Genomic DNA, 18,264 nt, shown 5'->3' on the forward strand with positions numbered 1-18,264 from the left:
GCCGTGAGCATGTAGATCTGCTATTTTTCAGAGTTTCTGCCAATTTCTGTAGGTCGGCTATTTTTCACAGTTTCTGCCTCTAATATTTGGCCCATGTTTAATTTGTCATTTTAGAGGTATTAAAAAGTCCTTAAATTGTCACTTTAGAAATGTGCAGATACCCTCTATACACTTAAACTGTAAGTAGTTTTGTTTACTGTTGAGAGAGAAAACATCGTTGCAGATTAAGTTTATCATCTGGTGACCATCCAAAATGGTGGTTAAGAACCACTGGTCTATAAAACTATAGGGGTTTGCAGGCTGTCTGAACTAAATGATCGATGGTTAGGAACCAAATGGACCCCCACAGGTCTGTAACTCTGAGAGTGTACACATGGAACCAAATGGACCCTTGATGGTGTGTGGCTTAACGCGTATCACACTATCCGTGAAATTAGAAACGTTGAGAATCAATGCTGTAAAGCAGAGGTCATCAACACTTTTTCAGGCCAAGGGAACCCTTAGCTGAGAGAGAGATGAAGCAGGGACTAGGGCATTCATGAATAGTGATTTTTAGTATTAGAATTATTCGACCTCAAAGTATTCGAATAGTCGAATATTCGACAGGACTGGCCACACTGTCAAATATTAAGTAAGCACACTGCAAAAACTCAAAATCTTATGAAGTTGATCCAGCTTATTTCTAGTCAAAATTCCAAATCACACTTAGTATAAGATACATCATCTAACCAGTCAAATTTCTGTGAGATATAGGGACTTGTTTTCATACATTGCAACTTGAATATCTTGCTAAGTGATAAAATCATGAAACCATCTGGTATTGAGTCATGTCTTAGATAAAACAAGGTTATTTTGGCATATCACTGATTTTTAAGCTGGTGTGTTATTGTAAAAGATGTAATCATCTCATATCAAGACATAGACTTAGTTAATTTCAAGAAAAACAACATCTTTATTGGAAAGGTGTGTTTCTACCCCAAACATTACAGTACGTGCAATGAGATCATACTTAATTGGGTTGTACTTTCTATTATTGAATGTCACAAAGTATTATGGCACAAAATCAACAAGGTTTCCAGCATCAACATAGCTTGAGCCTGCAAGGAACTTTTAACCCATGTGGTCCTCAACCTTTTCAGGCTGTGACCCCACAAAATAATCACATTGGAACTGCTGTGGATCCCACAAAATAATCACATTTGAACTGTGGACACCCCCCCCCCCCCCCACCCACCCTCACCCTGACAAACACTTGGAATGTAGGAGTTGAGACATTACATTTTGTTTGACTCAGTTCCAGATACATTTTGTGAAAATAGCAGATCTACAAGCTGGTGTTGTGAGCTTGTAGATTGTCTATTTTCAAAAATGTTGCATCTTTCTCATTATTTGATCTTTTTTTGTATAGTTTGTTGATTAGTTTTGATGCAGTAATGGTCATTTTCAATTAATTTACATTTTAACTTTTTCATTTTTAGATTTTAAAAAGGTCTTCAGAGTCTTAACCAGTAAACTTGTCACAAAACTGTCATCTGGGGACCATCTGGGACACCCAACCCCCACCCCTGAGGGTCCCTACCCTCAGGTTTAGAACCATTATTCTACAGTATAGGCTAAATACTGATCATTCTACCCAACTGTAGAGAGAGAGGTTGTCATTCAAAACAATGCAATGATACAATATAAATGTTTTCACAAGACCAAACTCTGGTGTACCACTCATGACATTAGAAATAGCCGCATATATAGTAATTTGAATTTCCATAATGCATTATCCATGGTGTGAAAACATGTTCAACTTGCTCTATTCCAAAGAGGTCCCCTCCCCTCTACATATTAGATATTTTTCACATCAGAGACGGGCCCATTTCACGTACCATCTCCATCAATTAAATAATAAATAAATCCATCCGTGCATGACTGTGGCCCCTCTTTGATCATGTGAAGATTTCTTGGATGTAATAGCAGACGCTCCAAACTTTTAAGCAATGGTAAATAATGAAAGCAATGGTTCTTAAGGGTTAGGGATCTGAAATATCCATGTTTCAGATAACATGCTGGATTCTTTTAAGACCATAAGCTCTGCTTCAATTGTTTGCAACAGACTTCTCTGATTGTCTTGTCCTTCAAGTGGGTTGTAGAAATGTTACTGAAAGGGTCAATAAACTGGTCAAATAAATCCATCGCATCACTCTTCAGTTGAACAATTTCCCCAGAATGTCCATCAATCATGTCACTCATTTGATGTTTCAGGTGCTCCAGAAAAGCTGGCAGATATTGCTGGACTCCATTCTCTTTATTCACCATTCACCATCTGGTTAACAGCTCTCTGGGGAGGGTGGGGGTGGTGGTGGGGGAAGAAGATACACAAACAAATAAATAAAACAAATAATACATCTCCCACAAGAGCTTTTAATTCATTACACAATTTTAAGATTATGTATTACATGCATGCTACTATCAATGCAATTCATTTAGAAGACAATGGCATACACTATACCTGAGTAAATTGTTGGGTTTCCCTGGCTTGAAGAAGAAATGCAGTTGAATGTTTGAAAAGGTTAACCTTCTCACGACCCTCTCCACTCTGAAAAAAGAACACATATCTCCATTAAAACAGCAAAAGGTGACGAGGCTAACTAGTAACCACTAACTAACACCACCATACAACATATTATAACTAGGCCTAACTTTTAACTGGATTTTGATGTGACGCCAATCTGATTTGTTTTGTGTGTGTGTGTGTGTGTGTGTGTGTGTGTGTGTGTGTGTGTGTGTGTGTGTGTGTGTGTGTGTATATATATATATATATATATATATATATATATATATACATATACACATATATATATATATATATATATATATATATATATATATATATATATATATACATATATATACATATACATATAACTATGAATTTACTGTAGACACCAGTGAACAGTGAAACTCCAGTTGAATTTATTGTATAAGGGTCCATTTGGTTTCATGTACACTGCTAAACAGGTCTGACTGTAACTCTGAGAGTGTGCTGTACAAATGGAACCAAATGGATCCATAAATGTTGCAATTGGTTACATTGTTTACCCTGGTAAACAGGTCCATTTGGTTAACAACAGCTCTCTGGTGAGGGGAGGGGGAGATAAATACACAATGCATATATATGTATATAAAACGATTACCTACCGTTCGATTGGCCCGTAATGAATTATCTTCGTCTTTGAAGAATATCCTGCGTTGTATGGATGTACATTAGTCCTCAGCTACAGACTACAGAGACAGTTGTTGTTGTTGTTGTTGTTGTTGTTGTTGTGGCTGTTCGCGTCGGTCCACCGTCATCCCAGCAGGCTCAACTTGGTGAAGATAATGCGCAGTATGCGCTCGCGTTCGTTTTATTAAACACCAACGTCATGCTGCAATCTAATCAGTAATAACTTTTAAATGTGGACGTAAAGCCAGACCGGTCTGATGTTCGCTTCTGCTTGTCGACTCTTTTTGGTCCACGGCGCACCCCGTTGTTTACAAAGAGCATATCCGGTCCGTACTATTCCAGACTAGGTAGGGTACAGTTATATTTTATTATTTTATATTTTCGTATTTGTTCCACTGCGCAAAATGTAGAGAATAAAAAATACATTTTACACACACATATATATTGTAAGTCCCTCATACATCAAGAAACGATGCGTTTTAAATTTAGTTACGAATGTTACAACCCCCCCTCTTGATGGAAATGGTAGTGGCCCACGAGCCGAAGACAGCCGAAGATAGCCGAAGGGAACGCGGTCCCTTTGATCTCACTATCAGACACAGCCGAGTCCACTTTCAAATTCACCTAACAGTACACCTCCCAGGTTAACAGAACCGAACAAACACCGTCTTTATTTCTCTGCACTGCAACTTTACCAACGACAACTGAAACCACACGTTATTGCTGGTAAGTTACATACAACATATTTTACTTTTGTATTGATTACATTAATAGGTTTTAATGTTAATATTGACGTTTCAAATGTTTATTGTACCCACGCTTTGCAGAGGGAAGCCAAGAAGTTGAGCTAAACCGGTTAACTTCTGCTAACAACATGGAAGATTTGGACGACGTCGCTTTGTCGACTTTAAGGGGTAATGCATGCATGTAAACAATTTTAAACACATAACCTAACATAGGTTATACCAATTAATTATGGTGACTTAGGCGATTTATCTGAGGTGTCTGCACGTCCACCAACATGCTCACCCTCTGTTGTTGTGGGACTAAAAAGCAGTTCAAGCTCACATCACTGCACACGGGGACACGCTGTGAGCTTGTAAATCTGTTCTTTTTTTGGCGCGCCCATTATATTAGACATATTCTGGTGCTTTTAAATGATGTTTGGTTTATTTTAATGTGATAAATTACAAATTAGAATGAAGTTAGTTGGCCAAAACTTTTCAAAAATAAATAAATTAACCTGTAGTTTTGACTGTGATGTAACAAAGTTCTAGTCAAACATATTTTTGTTGGGCTTTAGATTTCTTTATGAATGCATAGATGTAAAGTTATGTAGTTGCTTAGATATAGTTTGTTGTATACTATTTATGGCTGCAGCAGTAAGGGTTACAGAGTTCAGACCTGTTTACAAGTGTACAAATGGACCAGCAGCAATAGGGTTCATTTGGTTCCTAATTATCAGTCATTAAGCTGGCAAACCCTTTGATTAAATCAGTTTCATTGATATTATAAAATATCAAAAAAAAAAAACTTCTGTATTATTTAGATTACATTGATAGAATTATTGCAAAGAAAATATGTGCAGCTCCAGTTATATTTATAGTTAAAGGAGTAGTTCACTCCCATTTTCTATCTTTTTTTATTCTATCGATTACTCATGCCACGGAGACTTGAGTTCAATAATATTGTTTAGTTTTTGTCACATTCCTAAGCCAATAATTTGAGGAGGCTCTTTGTATGCCCATTGATTCCAGATGGAGACCCAAGTGAGTAATCAATAGAAAAAAAAATGGGTGAACTACTTTAAATCAATAAACAGTCCCCAGGCTCCAGTTGGCCCAGCAACCAGGTGGCAATATATGATTTTTTTTTTTCTTCTTTTCTTTCTATAGTTGCAAACATCAGTGAGGCAATGATGGGCACCCTGACTCGTGAAGACTTGCGGGACCTTTTCCCAGGCCCAGAACATTTCTTGAGGAGAAAAGCAGTCTGGCGTTCATTTCATGGTGATGTCGAGGTCAGTTTCTACAATAATAGAGCACTAAGTTGTAACCTGTATAACTTAAAAGCACTATGTTGTTAAATCATGTGTAAATTGACAGTAACTGTAGTATGTTCACTTTATTGCATTGGTACTTGTTTAAGCTGTAAAACCATAAGGCATTCTCCAGGCCAACCTTTGTTCATTTTATTATACCACGATGTTGTGCTTAATGCAAACCATGATCAACAATTAACTAATTACTTCAGTATCCTCTGGTTTAGAGGTTAGCTGGCAAAGAATATAACCTATGAAATTAAACATAGCATACTTGTGCCAAGTTATCAGTGAAGTTTAACAGTAACATTTTATTTTACAGGAATCTGGCAGAGAGGACTTGGGCAGTTCTTGTTCTGCTAACAAGTCACCACTGCCACAGACCTCCACTCCTGTTGGAGGATGTCCAACTGTAAACTACAAGATACCACTGCCACAGGCTTCCACTCCTGTTAGAGCATGTCCAGCTGCAACTCCTGAAAAGGTTGTGAAGATCTCCTTCCCAGACTACGTAGTACACACAGATACCGAACTTGAGCACGTCCGAACTCAATACTTTGAGTTGGCGAAGAAGGGTGAAGAGCGGAACTGCCAGATGTCCAAGGAACTCAGATGCCGACTCATTCGTAACACCATGACCAGCATGATCGCAATCCTGAGGGCAAAGGGGGATGCTGAATCTGACAGATACCCATCAAAGCCAGAACTTACAGCTATGGCAAGAAGAATAGTCCAGTACTACCCCATGCTGCAGGACCTGAACAATAAGAACACATGGGTAAGTGAAATAAATGTATCCAGTTGATGACTAAATTGTTTGGCATTTTAAGTGGAAATTAGAACGCTTTACTTTTGTCTTGTACAGGCCACTGTGTATGGACAGCTATTCAAAAGATTGCAAAACGTGAGAACCCCCCAAAAGACCGTTCCAGAAGGGAGACCTTCAAAGAAACGCCATCTGCAGCCAAAGATGGCCCGTCTTGAGCAGCCAACTGACACAGATGAAATCGATTCCAGTGACTCGACCATCATTCTCAACCACTCCTCAGAGGAGAATACAAGCGCAGACTCTGCCATTAATGAAAAAGGTGACCTTCAAATGTATATTTAAACATTTAACCTTATGATGTGTTTATTACATTTATTTTATGTTGAGGAGAGATGGGAGAACCCTGTTAATCAACACAAACACTATGATTGCTGTGTAGTTATTTGACTTTGCGTTTGTGTCTTATAGGTAACATGCCGGTCAACACCGACAGTCCTGATTCTGACAGTCCAGCAGCCATGGCCAAGCACTACAGAACCCTACAGGCGTTGTACAAAAAGAAAAATCCAAACCATGAGTCTGTCTCTCAGCTCCTGGATTTGGAGTTCAAAGCCAGAAGAGCTTTCATTGATTCAGATTCCATTCGTGAGGAGGACCGATACGACAAAATTATAGAGGCATATCCTTGCTTCAAGGTCATTGGACATGTAAGTGATTGTTTAGTAGGCATAATTTGAAACACATACCAATGTTTTCCTCCTCCTAAATGATGCATTCAAATGTCTATTATATATTTAATATTTCATAGGTGTTGCAGGAACTTCGCCGCATCCTGGACAAGAATAACAGCGACTACATTGATGAACTGAAGGGAAGATGGAATGAGTTCTGCCAGAAGGTGCTGTTTTATGGCGTGTCCAAAAAGATCATGAAACCTCCAATGGGAATGACCAAAAGTAAGCATTGATGTTTGGTGGATGTATGATGTTAATGTTCAAGTGTCTTGTCTTTCTTTTTCATCTCTTGGCTGTCATTTATACATATATTTTTTATGTAAACTTTTGTAGATCATTGAGCGTGCATTTTATCAACCTATAAATGTAATGATCTTTTTCCTCAACAGTTCAACAGGCTCTCATGGTTCTCCGTGCACTACCATCACTGTTCCCCTCCACGGCTGCTGCTCCCAAGAAGCTACGAGACACAAGTGAGGCTCTGGTGTATGTCCTGGAGGTGAGCATACTTAGTTATACTGCAATGTACAACATTACAGTATAATATTCACCTGTCAAAAACAACCCTATTTTGATGTGTTAAAATGATTATAGCTGAAGGTCCTGCTTACGCTATAACTTCATTAGGATTTAGCTGACTTAGGTAAAAAATAAATTGATAAATACTAAAATGATCCTTGAAAACAAAGTTCATTATCTGATAGAACGATATGTGTGTTTTGTGTTAAAGGAAAAAGAAGACCCCAATGCATACTTGAAGAAGCGTCCTCTATCCTGTCCCGTGCTGATTGTGAGTGAGTCCAACTGCCTCCTGGCCATAGGAGATGAGCCCATACACACACTCCCAAAATGTGAGGTAGCAGACGGTGTTGTCTACCTTATGGCCTACTATTATACCCTACACCTTAGATACCCCAAGTGTGTTGCCACTCTGCTTTCTGTCATACAAACGGAGGTCCTCTTGGATGAAATCCATGAGGGAGACCTCACTCCATCTTACAAGAAGGCCATGGCCGATTGGAAAGCTTTCATTGGCCACTAAAGCCCCCATTGACCCCCCCTAACCCCATATGAGATGGTATTATACCATCCACAGCCTTAGATTCTGTATTATTGTTCCAGTTCCAACCCCCCACAACAGTTTATTTTGTGGACTTTATATTGAAGAGAACTGGTCCAAAGTTTGTTTAAATGTTATTTTGACCAGCTGCTTGTGTTAATGTTAAAGCAATGTCTTTATTTTGTATGTTAAAATATACAGTAAGCACTTTGGGTAAAGCCAATGGGTAGCTAGTACTGTGGAATAGGTGACTTCTTTGCAGAACTAGAACTACCTGGTTCTGACCCTTTTATATTGAAGAAAACGGATCAGCTATTTGTTTGAATATATTGGTCATCTGTATGTCAAGGCCAAGATCGCTTTGGTAGAGGTTTGGGTTGTGTAGTTTACCTTGCCACGGTGTAACTCCAAAGGTGTGCATGACATTTAAAAAATGGTTGTGCATTGTTTAGAATGTTCCTCATTGAGTTATATTGTACTGAGTAAACACTGAGTGAATAAACTTACTGAGCACTTTTTTTCAGTCTCAGTTGAATATGCCATAGGTTTGATCAGAGCACTCCCAGCTCTGTTCCCCTCCAGTTCACCACCACCAAAGAAGTTGGGACGAGATGCAAGCGAAGCTTTGCTCCACATTCTTGAGGTAGGATTGTCACACCAAATAGTCAGCTGATCTACAACCTCAAAACATGTCTTATGTTGTGCTTAAGATCTATTTATTGTATTTGAATCCTGAAAACGGTACTTTCTATAATGGATTTATGCAAGACTTATTAACTTAAAGGAGTAGTTCACCCCCAAATGACTTTTTCCTATTGATTACTCATGCCTTGGAGACATGGAGTTTTTTTTTTATTTGTCACATTCCTGGCTTTCTGATGTTAAGTTGGGTTGTCAGTTGCCCATGTATGTTACTGACAACATATCTATTGTTTTTTTTGTTTTGTTTTTCTTTTTGTTGTAGCCATCTGAAGATCCAAACACCTACCTACAGAAGAGCGCCCTCCCCAGCCCAGTCCTGATCCTGGATAGGCCCTGCTGCATGATTGCTGTTGGCAACACTCCCGTCACCACTTTCCCGGAAGAAGAATTGCATCACGGTTTGATTTATCTTCTAGCCTATTACTACACCATGCATCTGACCTACCCAAAGTGTCTGGGAACACTGCTGTCTGTCTTGCAGACCGAAATCTTGCAGGATAACATTCACGATCGTGACGCCACATCTTCGTACAAAAAAGCTATGGGGGAGTGGAAGTCTTTCGTTCAGGGGAATTAGAAGTAGCAGGGTTTAAGGAAATGTGCAATACCAGATGCTGTTTGAAGTCACAGATCTGCTGTGTTTTATTTGTTTTTTATTTATTTTAAAGTTTAAGTGCTATATGTTTATGTTAAAGCTCTGGTAACTTTTGTCCGTTGAGTCTGTTAGTGTTAAGTCAACAATGTTAGTGGTAAGTCAGGGGAATTAGAAGTAGCAGGGTTTAAGGAAATGTGCAATACCAGATGCTGTTTGAAGTCACAGATCTGCTGTGTTGTATTTGTTTTTTATTTATTTTAAAGTTTAAGTGCTATATGTTTATGTTAAAGCTCTGGTAACTTTTGTCCGTTGAGTCTGTTAGTGTTAAGTCAACAATGTTAGTGGTAAGTCAACAGTAAGTCAGCAGTTTGGGCCTATCCGGGATCAGGACATGTACTGTAAGATGTGAGTCATGTTGCAGAAGAGACCTAAACAAAACCAGAGGATCAATGTTACAATGTCTGTCTATTTGCTATTTGCAAATCAGATCTGGGCCACATGCAGACAGGAATCCAATTGGTATTAACAACACGTGACCATTAAAACCGATCAGATTCCAGTCTGCATGTGGCCCAGATCTGATAGGATTTGGCATACAAATAGCGAATAGACAGACATTGTCACATTGATCCTTTGGGTTTTTTTTTATGTCTCTTCGGCAAGGACATTACAGATGTCATAGTGTTAAAAGTGAAATGTTTGAAGTCAGATCTGTGTTTTTATTTATTTTAAGTTAAGTGCTGCTATTTTATGTTGAAGCTCTGGTACCTTGTCTGTTCAGTCTATTAGTGTTGAGTCAGCAGTTTGGGCCTATCTGGGATCAGGACATGTACTGTAAGATGTCACTCATTGATCCTCTGGTTTTGTTTAGGTCTTTTCTGCACCATGTTACAATGTCTATTCGCTATTTGCAAATCTGTGCCAAATCCTATCTGATCTGGGCCACATGCAGACTGGATTCCAATTGGTATTAACAACACGTGACCATTAAAACCGATCGCATTCCAGTCTGCATGTGGCCCAGATCTGATAGGATTTGGCGCCGACATCACCACAACTAAAGTACCCACATCAGATTCACCCTCTTGTTGAAACATTTAACAAATTTAGGAAAGTGTCAGCATACAAATGGTGAATAGACAGACATTGTTGTGACATTGATCCTGCGTATCAGATCTGGGCCACATGCAGACTGGAATCCGTTTGGTATTAACAACACGTGACCATTAAAACCGATCAGATTCCAGTCTGCATGTGGCCCAGATCTGATAGGATTTGGCATACAAATAGTGAATAGACAGACATTGTGACATCGACCCTTTGTTTTTGTTAACTACTGTACCTATACCTAACTGGCCTGCTGCCTGCGCACTCTGGCACTTTGTTTTGGATTAAATGTTGACAAAGTTGACAACAATGGTTATGCCTTCATGTCTTTATTACTGAATACATTTCTGATTTGCTTTTTTGAGTACCTTTAACCTAATTGTGTATTTGACTTGGTACAGTGCTTGAAAAGGGATTTTAAAACGTATTTCAAGACTCAATGGCTAGTTATGAGTCTATTTGACTTGGTACAGTGCTTGAAAAGGGATTTTACAACTTATTTCAGGACCATTAATGGCTAGTTATGAGTCTATTTGACTTGGTACAGTGCTTGAAAAGGGATTTTACAACTTATTTCAGGACCGTTAAGGGCTAGTTATGAGTCTATTTGACTTGGTACAGTGCTTGAAAAGGGATTTTACAACTTATTTCAGGACCGTTAATGGCTAGTTATGAGTCTATTTGACTTGGTACAGTGCTTGAAAAGGGATTTTACAACTTATTTCAGGACCGTTAAGGGCTAGTTATGAGTCTATTTGACTTGGTACAGTGCTTGAAAAGGGATTTTACAACTTATTTCAGGAACGTTAATGGCTAGTTATGAGTCTATTTTACTGAAATATCGTGCTTGGAATGAGTTTGAAAAACGTATTTCAAGATATTTGCCAACTAATTCTGAGTTTATATGACTTAATTAATTACTTGGAATGGGGTTTAATGAACTTATTTTAAGAATCCCTGACTTCCCTAAAGCCTTGATATATTTTCTTATTTCAAGAAATCTTACCGGGAAAAATTTTCTTACCCCACTGGCAGATAATCTTACTTGTTTTTAGTTGATTTATACTCAAAAACATATTTTTTTTCTTATATTTAGAGTAGGTTTTTTTGCAGTGCAAGAGGCGAACATTGTGAAAATAGCAGATCTACATGCTCACAACGCCTCTGCGGAACCGAGTCACATTAAATGTAACACCTACAATTCCAAGTGCTTGTCAGGGTGGGGGTCTCCAGTTCAAATATGTTTATTTTGGGGGTCACGGCCTAAAAAGGTTTGAGAAGAGAGCATTAACAAATTCATCCACCAGGGGAATTGACAACTCATTCTTATGACTTCCTATCTAGCCAAGCATTCTAAACTATATATTTTTGAAAGAGAAAACAATACAAATAAGCGAATATTCAACTTCGGTGAACAACGTCGAATAGTGACTTTGATATTCGAATATTTGAATATTTGGTGAATGCCCTAGCAGGGACCCGCACTACTTATTGTATAGAATTGTGTTGGAAATTCTACTTTTTCATAGATTTCATAGATAGCTTTATAGACGTATTAGACAGCAGTATCATCAGTGTTGTGTAAAAAAATAAATACATAAACGCTTTGCCGGAAATAACCAATCTGGTATTTTCAGTTTCCCTGGCCCAGAATAGGTTATTAATGCTAGGATTCAGTCTGAGTAAGTCTGAGCTGGACAGTGGTGGAAAAACTACTCAATTTTTTTCCTTGAGTAAAAGTATCAATACTGGAATGTAAAAATACTCTGTCACAAGTAAAAGTCCAGAATTCAAAATGTACTTGAGTAAAAGTACGAAAGTATTGGCATCAACATGTACTTAAAGTACCAAAAGTAGGGGCAAAAGTAGTCTCGCGTGGCCAGACTGCTGCCTAACGCGATTTGCAAATGCTCTCTGGCTAAGCGAGACTACTGTACTGGCAACAATTCCGCTTGAATGGGAAAACAATACAAAACTAACGATTTAAGCGGTTGTTTCATGCCGTGGTGCATGTTTTATGTACCCTGGGATAGGAAACCACAGTCTGGGAGCTCGGAACTACCTTTACTTTTTGGATAAAATTTAGTTACGAGTGTTTTCCAATTCGACGTGGAAGCAGTCCGGGCCAGCGCTCGGGTAGCTTTATAGGACCTCATCTCAGAGCACAACAGTATGCAGCGACGGGTGAGGTTCTATATGGGGCTATAATACTATATAATATCATATTTTGTCTTGTACAACACAGGCAAAGTGAGTCACCTCACAAATACACATTTTACTGTATAGAGGAGAGTACAATGCATTCACAAGGACCCCGGGTCTCTAGGGGCATCCATAGTACATTCATAAAATGTGCTGTTTGTAGGAATGTGGAATCTCTAGGGGGTGTTGGTCATGCATTCATAAAATGGGATTTCTTATGATTAATATTTATTTTTAGCAGGGATCTTTTTCTTTTTTTTGCCATTAACAACTTGAACCCCAGCATCCACATTTCGAAAATAGTCAATCTACAAGCTCACAGCGTGTCACGTGTTGTGAGCTTGTAGATTTGCAATTTGTGTTGGAGAGATCTGTTGTAGACAGGAAGAAAAAAAATGTCGGACCATTTATGGGTGTTGACATAAAACGTGTAAAACCCTTTTGCTGCACACCAATCCTACAGAGCTGTGCCTCCGACCCATTGACTCTCTCTCTCTCTCTCTCGACCTCAAGTCCTCTTCGACACCTGCAGCACTTTTCTTAAATCCTTAAAAGGCCAGTTCACCTCTGGGACAGCCCAATCTTATTTTATTGTTGTTTGGGACACAATCAACACAATCCTGAGTCATTTTTTGTGTTCAATCTGTGTTTTTAGATATTTTAGTATTTCAGCATGTACTAGTGATGCGTTTTGCATCATATGATGCAAAACGCATCACTAGTACATGCTGAAATACAAGAACATCTCGTCCCCATTCAGTTAAAACGGATCTATACGCTCACAACATGTCACAACGTGGCACATTGTGAGCCTGTTAGATCACAACAAAAATAGAGGAAACAGACAATCTCATGACGAAGCTCCTCCATCCTATTCCCGTTCGTTCAACATTCCCCGCTGACAGGCTTTAACTCCCAGCCTGTAGGAGTTGAAACATTAAATGCACAGTGAAGAATACCACCCTCCCCTACCGGGAGGGTCCATTTAGTCCCACTAGAGTAGTGGTTCTCAACCTGTGGGTCGGGACCCCCAGGGGGGTCCCCAAATTATTTTGGGGGGTCTCCAGATGATTAACTTAATGTGCAACATTGTTTTCTCACTCAACAGTAAACAAAACCAACATAAAGTTTAAGTCTATAGAGGGTATCTGCACATTTCTAAAGTGACAATTTAAGGACTTTTTAATACCTCTAAAATGACAAATTAAACATTGGCCAAATTGTCAAACATTAGAGGCAGAAATTGTGAAAATAGCCGATCTACATGCTCACAATGCCTCGCAACGCAATGTAATGCCTCAACTCTTAGTGCTCGTCAGGGTGGGGGGTCCCCAGTTAAATATGATTATTTTCTGGGTCACAGCCTACACCTACGTCGCACCGCTGACCAATATGTTTGAGTCATAGAGCCCTATTTTGATTGTCCACTTTTGTAAGTTATTTTTAATAATTATTTTGGAAAAAAAAAAAAAAAAAAAATCGTGTGTGTGTGTGTGTGTGTGTGTGCGTGCGTGCCTGTGTGTGTGTGTACCTGGAACAGAGAGCGGTAGGCCTCATCCTTCCTCTCGTCCTTCAGGTTGCCCACGTTAATGGCAGTGACCACCCACTTCTTCTCTGCTGCTGTGTCCAAGATGACCTGCAGTGTGGACAGACCTATACACACACACACACACACACACACACACACACACAGTCACACACACACACACACACACGCACGCACGCACGCGCGCGCGCGCACACACACACACACACACACGCGCGCGCACACACACACGCACGCACGCACGCACGCACGCACGCACGCACGCACACACAAACACAAACACGTGCATATTGTCACTGTCAGGCAGAAACCTTGTATCTCCAAGTTTCAAATGTGTGTGTGTGAGTGTGAGTGTGTGTGTGTGTGTGTGTGTGTGTGTGTGTGTGTGTGTGTGTGTGTGTGTGTGTGTGTGTGTTTTGGTAAATTAAAGCCCTACTTCATCACACAAAAGTGTTGCACAAAAGTAGAGAAAATAGCCGATCTACAAGCACACAACGCCAACGAGGTGTTGTGTGCTTGTAGATCTGCTATCTGCACTACTTTAAATTGTTTTTAAAATAATAATAAAAAAAAAAGGAAAGTGTCCACCCGACAACGACGATATTCAATGAATGTTATCACACAAAGATTTAGCCTCCCCCCTCCCGTACTCTGAGGACCCCCAAGGGGTCCCGTGCCCCCTGTTGAAGACCCCTGAATTAAACAGATCAGTTATCCCTAAACTCTTTTACCATTCAAATAGCTGGTCTACAAGCTCACAGCGTGTTGATATAGATCGGATATTTGAAGTATTTCAAAAAAAGGGAGGGGATAAGGGATAAGGCCCTGAATGACAGAACGTTTGTGCGACCCCCTAGGGGTCCCTGCCTCCTGGGTCCCTTTTGAAAACCGATTCACCCTTTGACAGCCTTTTGATTGGTCCATGACTGACCAACCAGCAGGCTCTATCTGCCTTGAATTTGCTAAAACATCATTTTTGGAGAAATAAAAACATTAAAAAATATGCCCTGTCACTATATTGCACATTGAAAACACAAAATAACAATAAGAAGCAACTGAATTTCAGTGGTAGTGGATGGAGAGAAAGGACTTTTAAGACAAGACACAGCAACCAATGGGTGTGAAGAGGGGCGAGACAGCGGGTGGGACTTGACAAAGGGTGAATTGCAAGCTGCTAACCGTGTGATGTCGGTAGCCTGATAATCAAAAGCTGTACATTCTAAAACGGCTAGTTCAATTCCTTGATTCTGATTGGCTGGTTGCCGTGGTATATGAGGCTACAGTATAACCCACACCTTGAATCAGTTTATATCAAAGCCAGGTGCGTTTTTTCTTTCCACTGTGCCGTGAGGCTGAACTTGAGAAGCGAGCGTTTGATTTTCTCTCAAATCCTGCCGTGCAGGTGTTTCTAAGCACCGCCCGCATGCATAGGACAGTGACTGAATGTCTCCGGGCGGGGCTTGTAAAGGCGACAAGCGCCGCTCCAGGCACATACTCACTCGGCTGTTAGTTTAGCCGGTTGCTATGCTAGCATTTTTGATGTGATGTTCACCCACAAAGCAGCTAAATCTGGATGAAAATCAACATGTGTATGGATCGAATATGGTTCTTAACATGAGACTGATCTAACACATAAGTATTGTTTCCCTATTTTTTGGCAAAAAGAATTACATGACTTTATAAACACACACTGGCTTCCATAAGTTCCTGGGAGTGTCGGAAAGCATCGGAAAACACTCGGCTGGCGCCTCGTGTTTCCCAGAGCCTCTCAGCCGGTGTATACTACCCCGGTAACCACTCGCCTCTTGTGGCTTATTGATTTAATATCATATGATAGAAGTGTGGGTTAATACTGTATGTTACCAGTGTTGTAAAGTAACTACTTACAAGTACTCACGTACACTTTTTTTTTTTTTTTTACTTCACTCCACTACATCTCAGAGGCAAATACTGTTCGTTTTACTCCACTATACATATTTTAAAACTTTAGTTACTAGTTACTTTGTAGGTTTTCATTATCATTACACAACATGCATCTATGCTTTGGCCATTTGAAAATTGCAGATCTACAAGCTCACAATGCATCGCAATGTGAGACGCTGTGAGCTTGAAAACGTTGGGAAAATGGGACATTGGGACATGGGGCATTTTTAAAGGGTTCATGACATCAACAAAATACAAATATTTTGTGTGGATTTTTTCATGTTTCCTGAACTCAATTACACCCAAAGAAATGAACATTCAACATTCAGTGTTTTTTCTGTAATGTGTAGTTTTTGGAATCATTAGGCTCAGAAAAGTGGGTTCATTTGCCTCTGGACTAACGCATCATCATCCAGGGGAGGAGGTGGTTGTAGGGGAGGGTGAACGCAACAACTGAACTGGTAAATGATAAATGGTGCATTGGAACGATACAAACACAGTGGAAAGTAACATCAAAGGTGATACACCCTCCCCTACAACCACCTCCTCCCCTGGATGATGATGCGTTAGTCCAGAGGAAAATGAACTCACTTTTCTGAGCCTAATTATTCAACAAACTACAGATTACAGAAAAAACACTGAATGTTGAATGTTCATTCTTTTGGGTGTAATTGAGGTCAGGAAACATGAAAAAAGCAACATTTTTATTTTTTCGATGTCATGAACCCTTTAATAGTCTTATTTGTGATACTTGGCAATACTTTTGACATGTACTCAAGTACATTTTGAAAACGGGACTTCTACTTGCAACAGAGTAGTTCTGCTTTGCAGTATTGATACTTTTACTTGAGTAAACGAGTACTTCTTCAATCACTGGATGTCGTTATGATACAAGTATGGATTAGTGGGGCGCCCGCTGGCCTACCGGCCCAGGCGCACACCACATAAAGCTCAGTGTAGCCTGACAGTGTGTCACTGGTTCAATTCCCCATCACGACTACCTTTGCTACGTGTCACTTAGGGCATTCACGAATAGTGATTTTTAGTATTCGAATAGTCGAATATTCGACAGGACTGAGCAAACAGTCAAATATTAAGTAAGCAAGAGGTGAACATTGTGAAAAATAGCAGATCTACATGCTCACAACGCCTCGCGTTGCGAGGCGTTGAGAGCATGTAGATCTGCTATTTTCACAATATTAATCTGCGGAACCGAGTCACATTAAATATAATACCTACAATTCCAAGTGCTTGTCAGGGTGGGGGTCCCCAGTTCAAATATGTTTATTTTGGGGGTCACAGCCCAAAACGTTTTGAGAACCCCTGGTATAGAGCATTAACAAATTCATCCACCAGGGGCATTGACGACTCATTCTTATGACTTCCTATCTAGCCAAGCTTTATAAACTATATATTTTGAATGAGAAAACAATACAAAAATAAGAATACGCAAATATTCGACTTCGGTGAACAAGGTCTCAGTGCCTTGTTCACTCAGTGCCACGCTGTGAGCTTGCGAGCTTGTAGATCTGCTATTTTTGAAAAATCGTGAACCTGTGTGCAAGTCTGAATATTTTTGACCTGATTCTATAAATGTCTTCTAAATCCTTCTCCTAAATCAGTGGTTCTCAAACTTTTTTCATGTCAAGGATGCCCAAAATTACATGTATTTTGGCCGCAGACCCCCATCTCAAAATATGTTGTTCCAGGGACCACCCAGAAACAAATATTTGAGTTACAAATGTTCGATATATTCAAAGACTTGCCAAACATGTCAAGATTTTTCAAAAATAGCAGATCTACAAGCTTTTTCAATAGTTACAGCATTAAATAATTCTAGGCCTAAATGGGTTTAAAGTGTGGATTTGTATATTACCTCTGTTATATATTATATACTCTGTTGTATATTACCTCTGTCGCTGTCGTACAGATAGTATATTATATTTGTATATTACCTCTGTCGCTGTCGTACAGATAGGCAAACTTCTCCCACTTGTAGTACTCGACCAGGGACACCAGGGGGCCCTTGATGTCGGGCCTCATCTGCAAAACAAACTGGTTCATGCCCTCGGCGGGGAAGGAGGGGGTGATGAAGGACACGTGCAGCGTCTCGCAGAAGGACGTGATGGTGTTCACCGACTTCTTGTCGTAGAAGCCAAAGATGGCGTACACCCCGCGAGAGAACTGCGAACAAACTGAGAGAGGAGAGGAGAGGAGAGGAGAGGAGAGGAGAGGAGAGGAGAGGAGAGGAGAGGAGAGGAGAGGAACATTAGTATCAGCAAAGGTTCAAATCAGGCCAAACAAATGTGTGCAAACAAACCAACTCTCAAACCTGCACACTAAAATCAAAGGGTACATAATTTATAGTTTC

The 18,264-nt window shown here is 39.8% G+C and overlaps 2 protein-coding genes and 1 long non-coding RNA gene across 5 annotated transcripts in view; 1 reads left to right on the forward strand and 2 right to left on the reverse strand.

Annotated features, from left to right (window-relative positions):
- The window catches only part of LOC308282517 (glutamate receptor 2-like), a gene marked incomplete at its 3' end in the record, with an annotated part of 189,786 nt that overhangs the window by 79,900 nt on the left and 91,622 nt on the right, over positions 1 to 18,264 (reverse strand). For all 3 annotated transcript variants that reach the window (XM_080722883.1, XM_080722884.1, XM_080722882.1), the window contains exons 3-4: positions 17,849 to 18,088; positions 13,956 to 14,077 (exon numbers count right to left, since the gene is read on the reverse strand). In XM_080722883.1, the coding sequence (XP_080579009.1) occupies positions 13,956 to 14,077; positions 17,849 to 18,088 (362 nt within the window). The remainder of the gene's footprint in view (positions 1 to 13,955; positions 14,078 to 17,848; positions 18,089 to 18,264) is intronic.
- Positions 1,269 to 3,462, reverse strand: LOC308282519. Its single transcript, XR_013961894.1, has 3 exons — positions 3,190 to 3,462; positions 2,501 to 2,587; positions 1,269 to 2,329 (listed from the first exon to the last, which is right to left on the reverse strand). It is a non-coding gene; the product is annotated as an uncharacterized lncRNA (long non-coding RNA).
- On the forward strand, positions 5,971 to 7,800 carry LOC308281039 (uncharacterized protein; the record flags this gene model as incomplete). The annotated part of the gene is made up of 6 exons (XM_080721100.1): positions 5,971 to 6,033; positions 6,220 to 6,343; positions 6,493 to 6,731; positions 6,833 to 6,980; positions 7,148 to 7,257; positions 7,489 to 7,800. The coding sequence occupies 6 exons, from the start codon at positions 5,971 to 5,973 to the stop codon at positions 7,798 to 7,800; spliced, it is 996 nt and encodes a 331-aa protein (XP_080577226.1).

The sequence above is a fragment of the Nannobrachium achirus genome (genome assembly GCF_963921795.1).
Source record: "Nannobrachium achirus genome assembly, chromosome: 3".
Lineage (NCBI taxonomy): Eukaryota > Metazoa > Chordata > Actinopteri > Myctophiformes > Myctophidae > Nannobrachium > Nannobrachium achirus.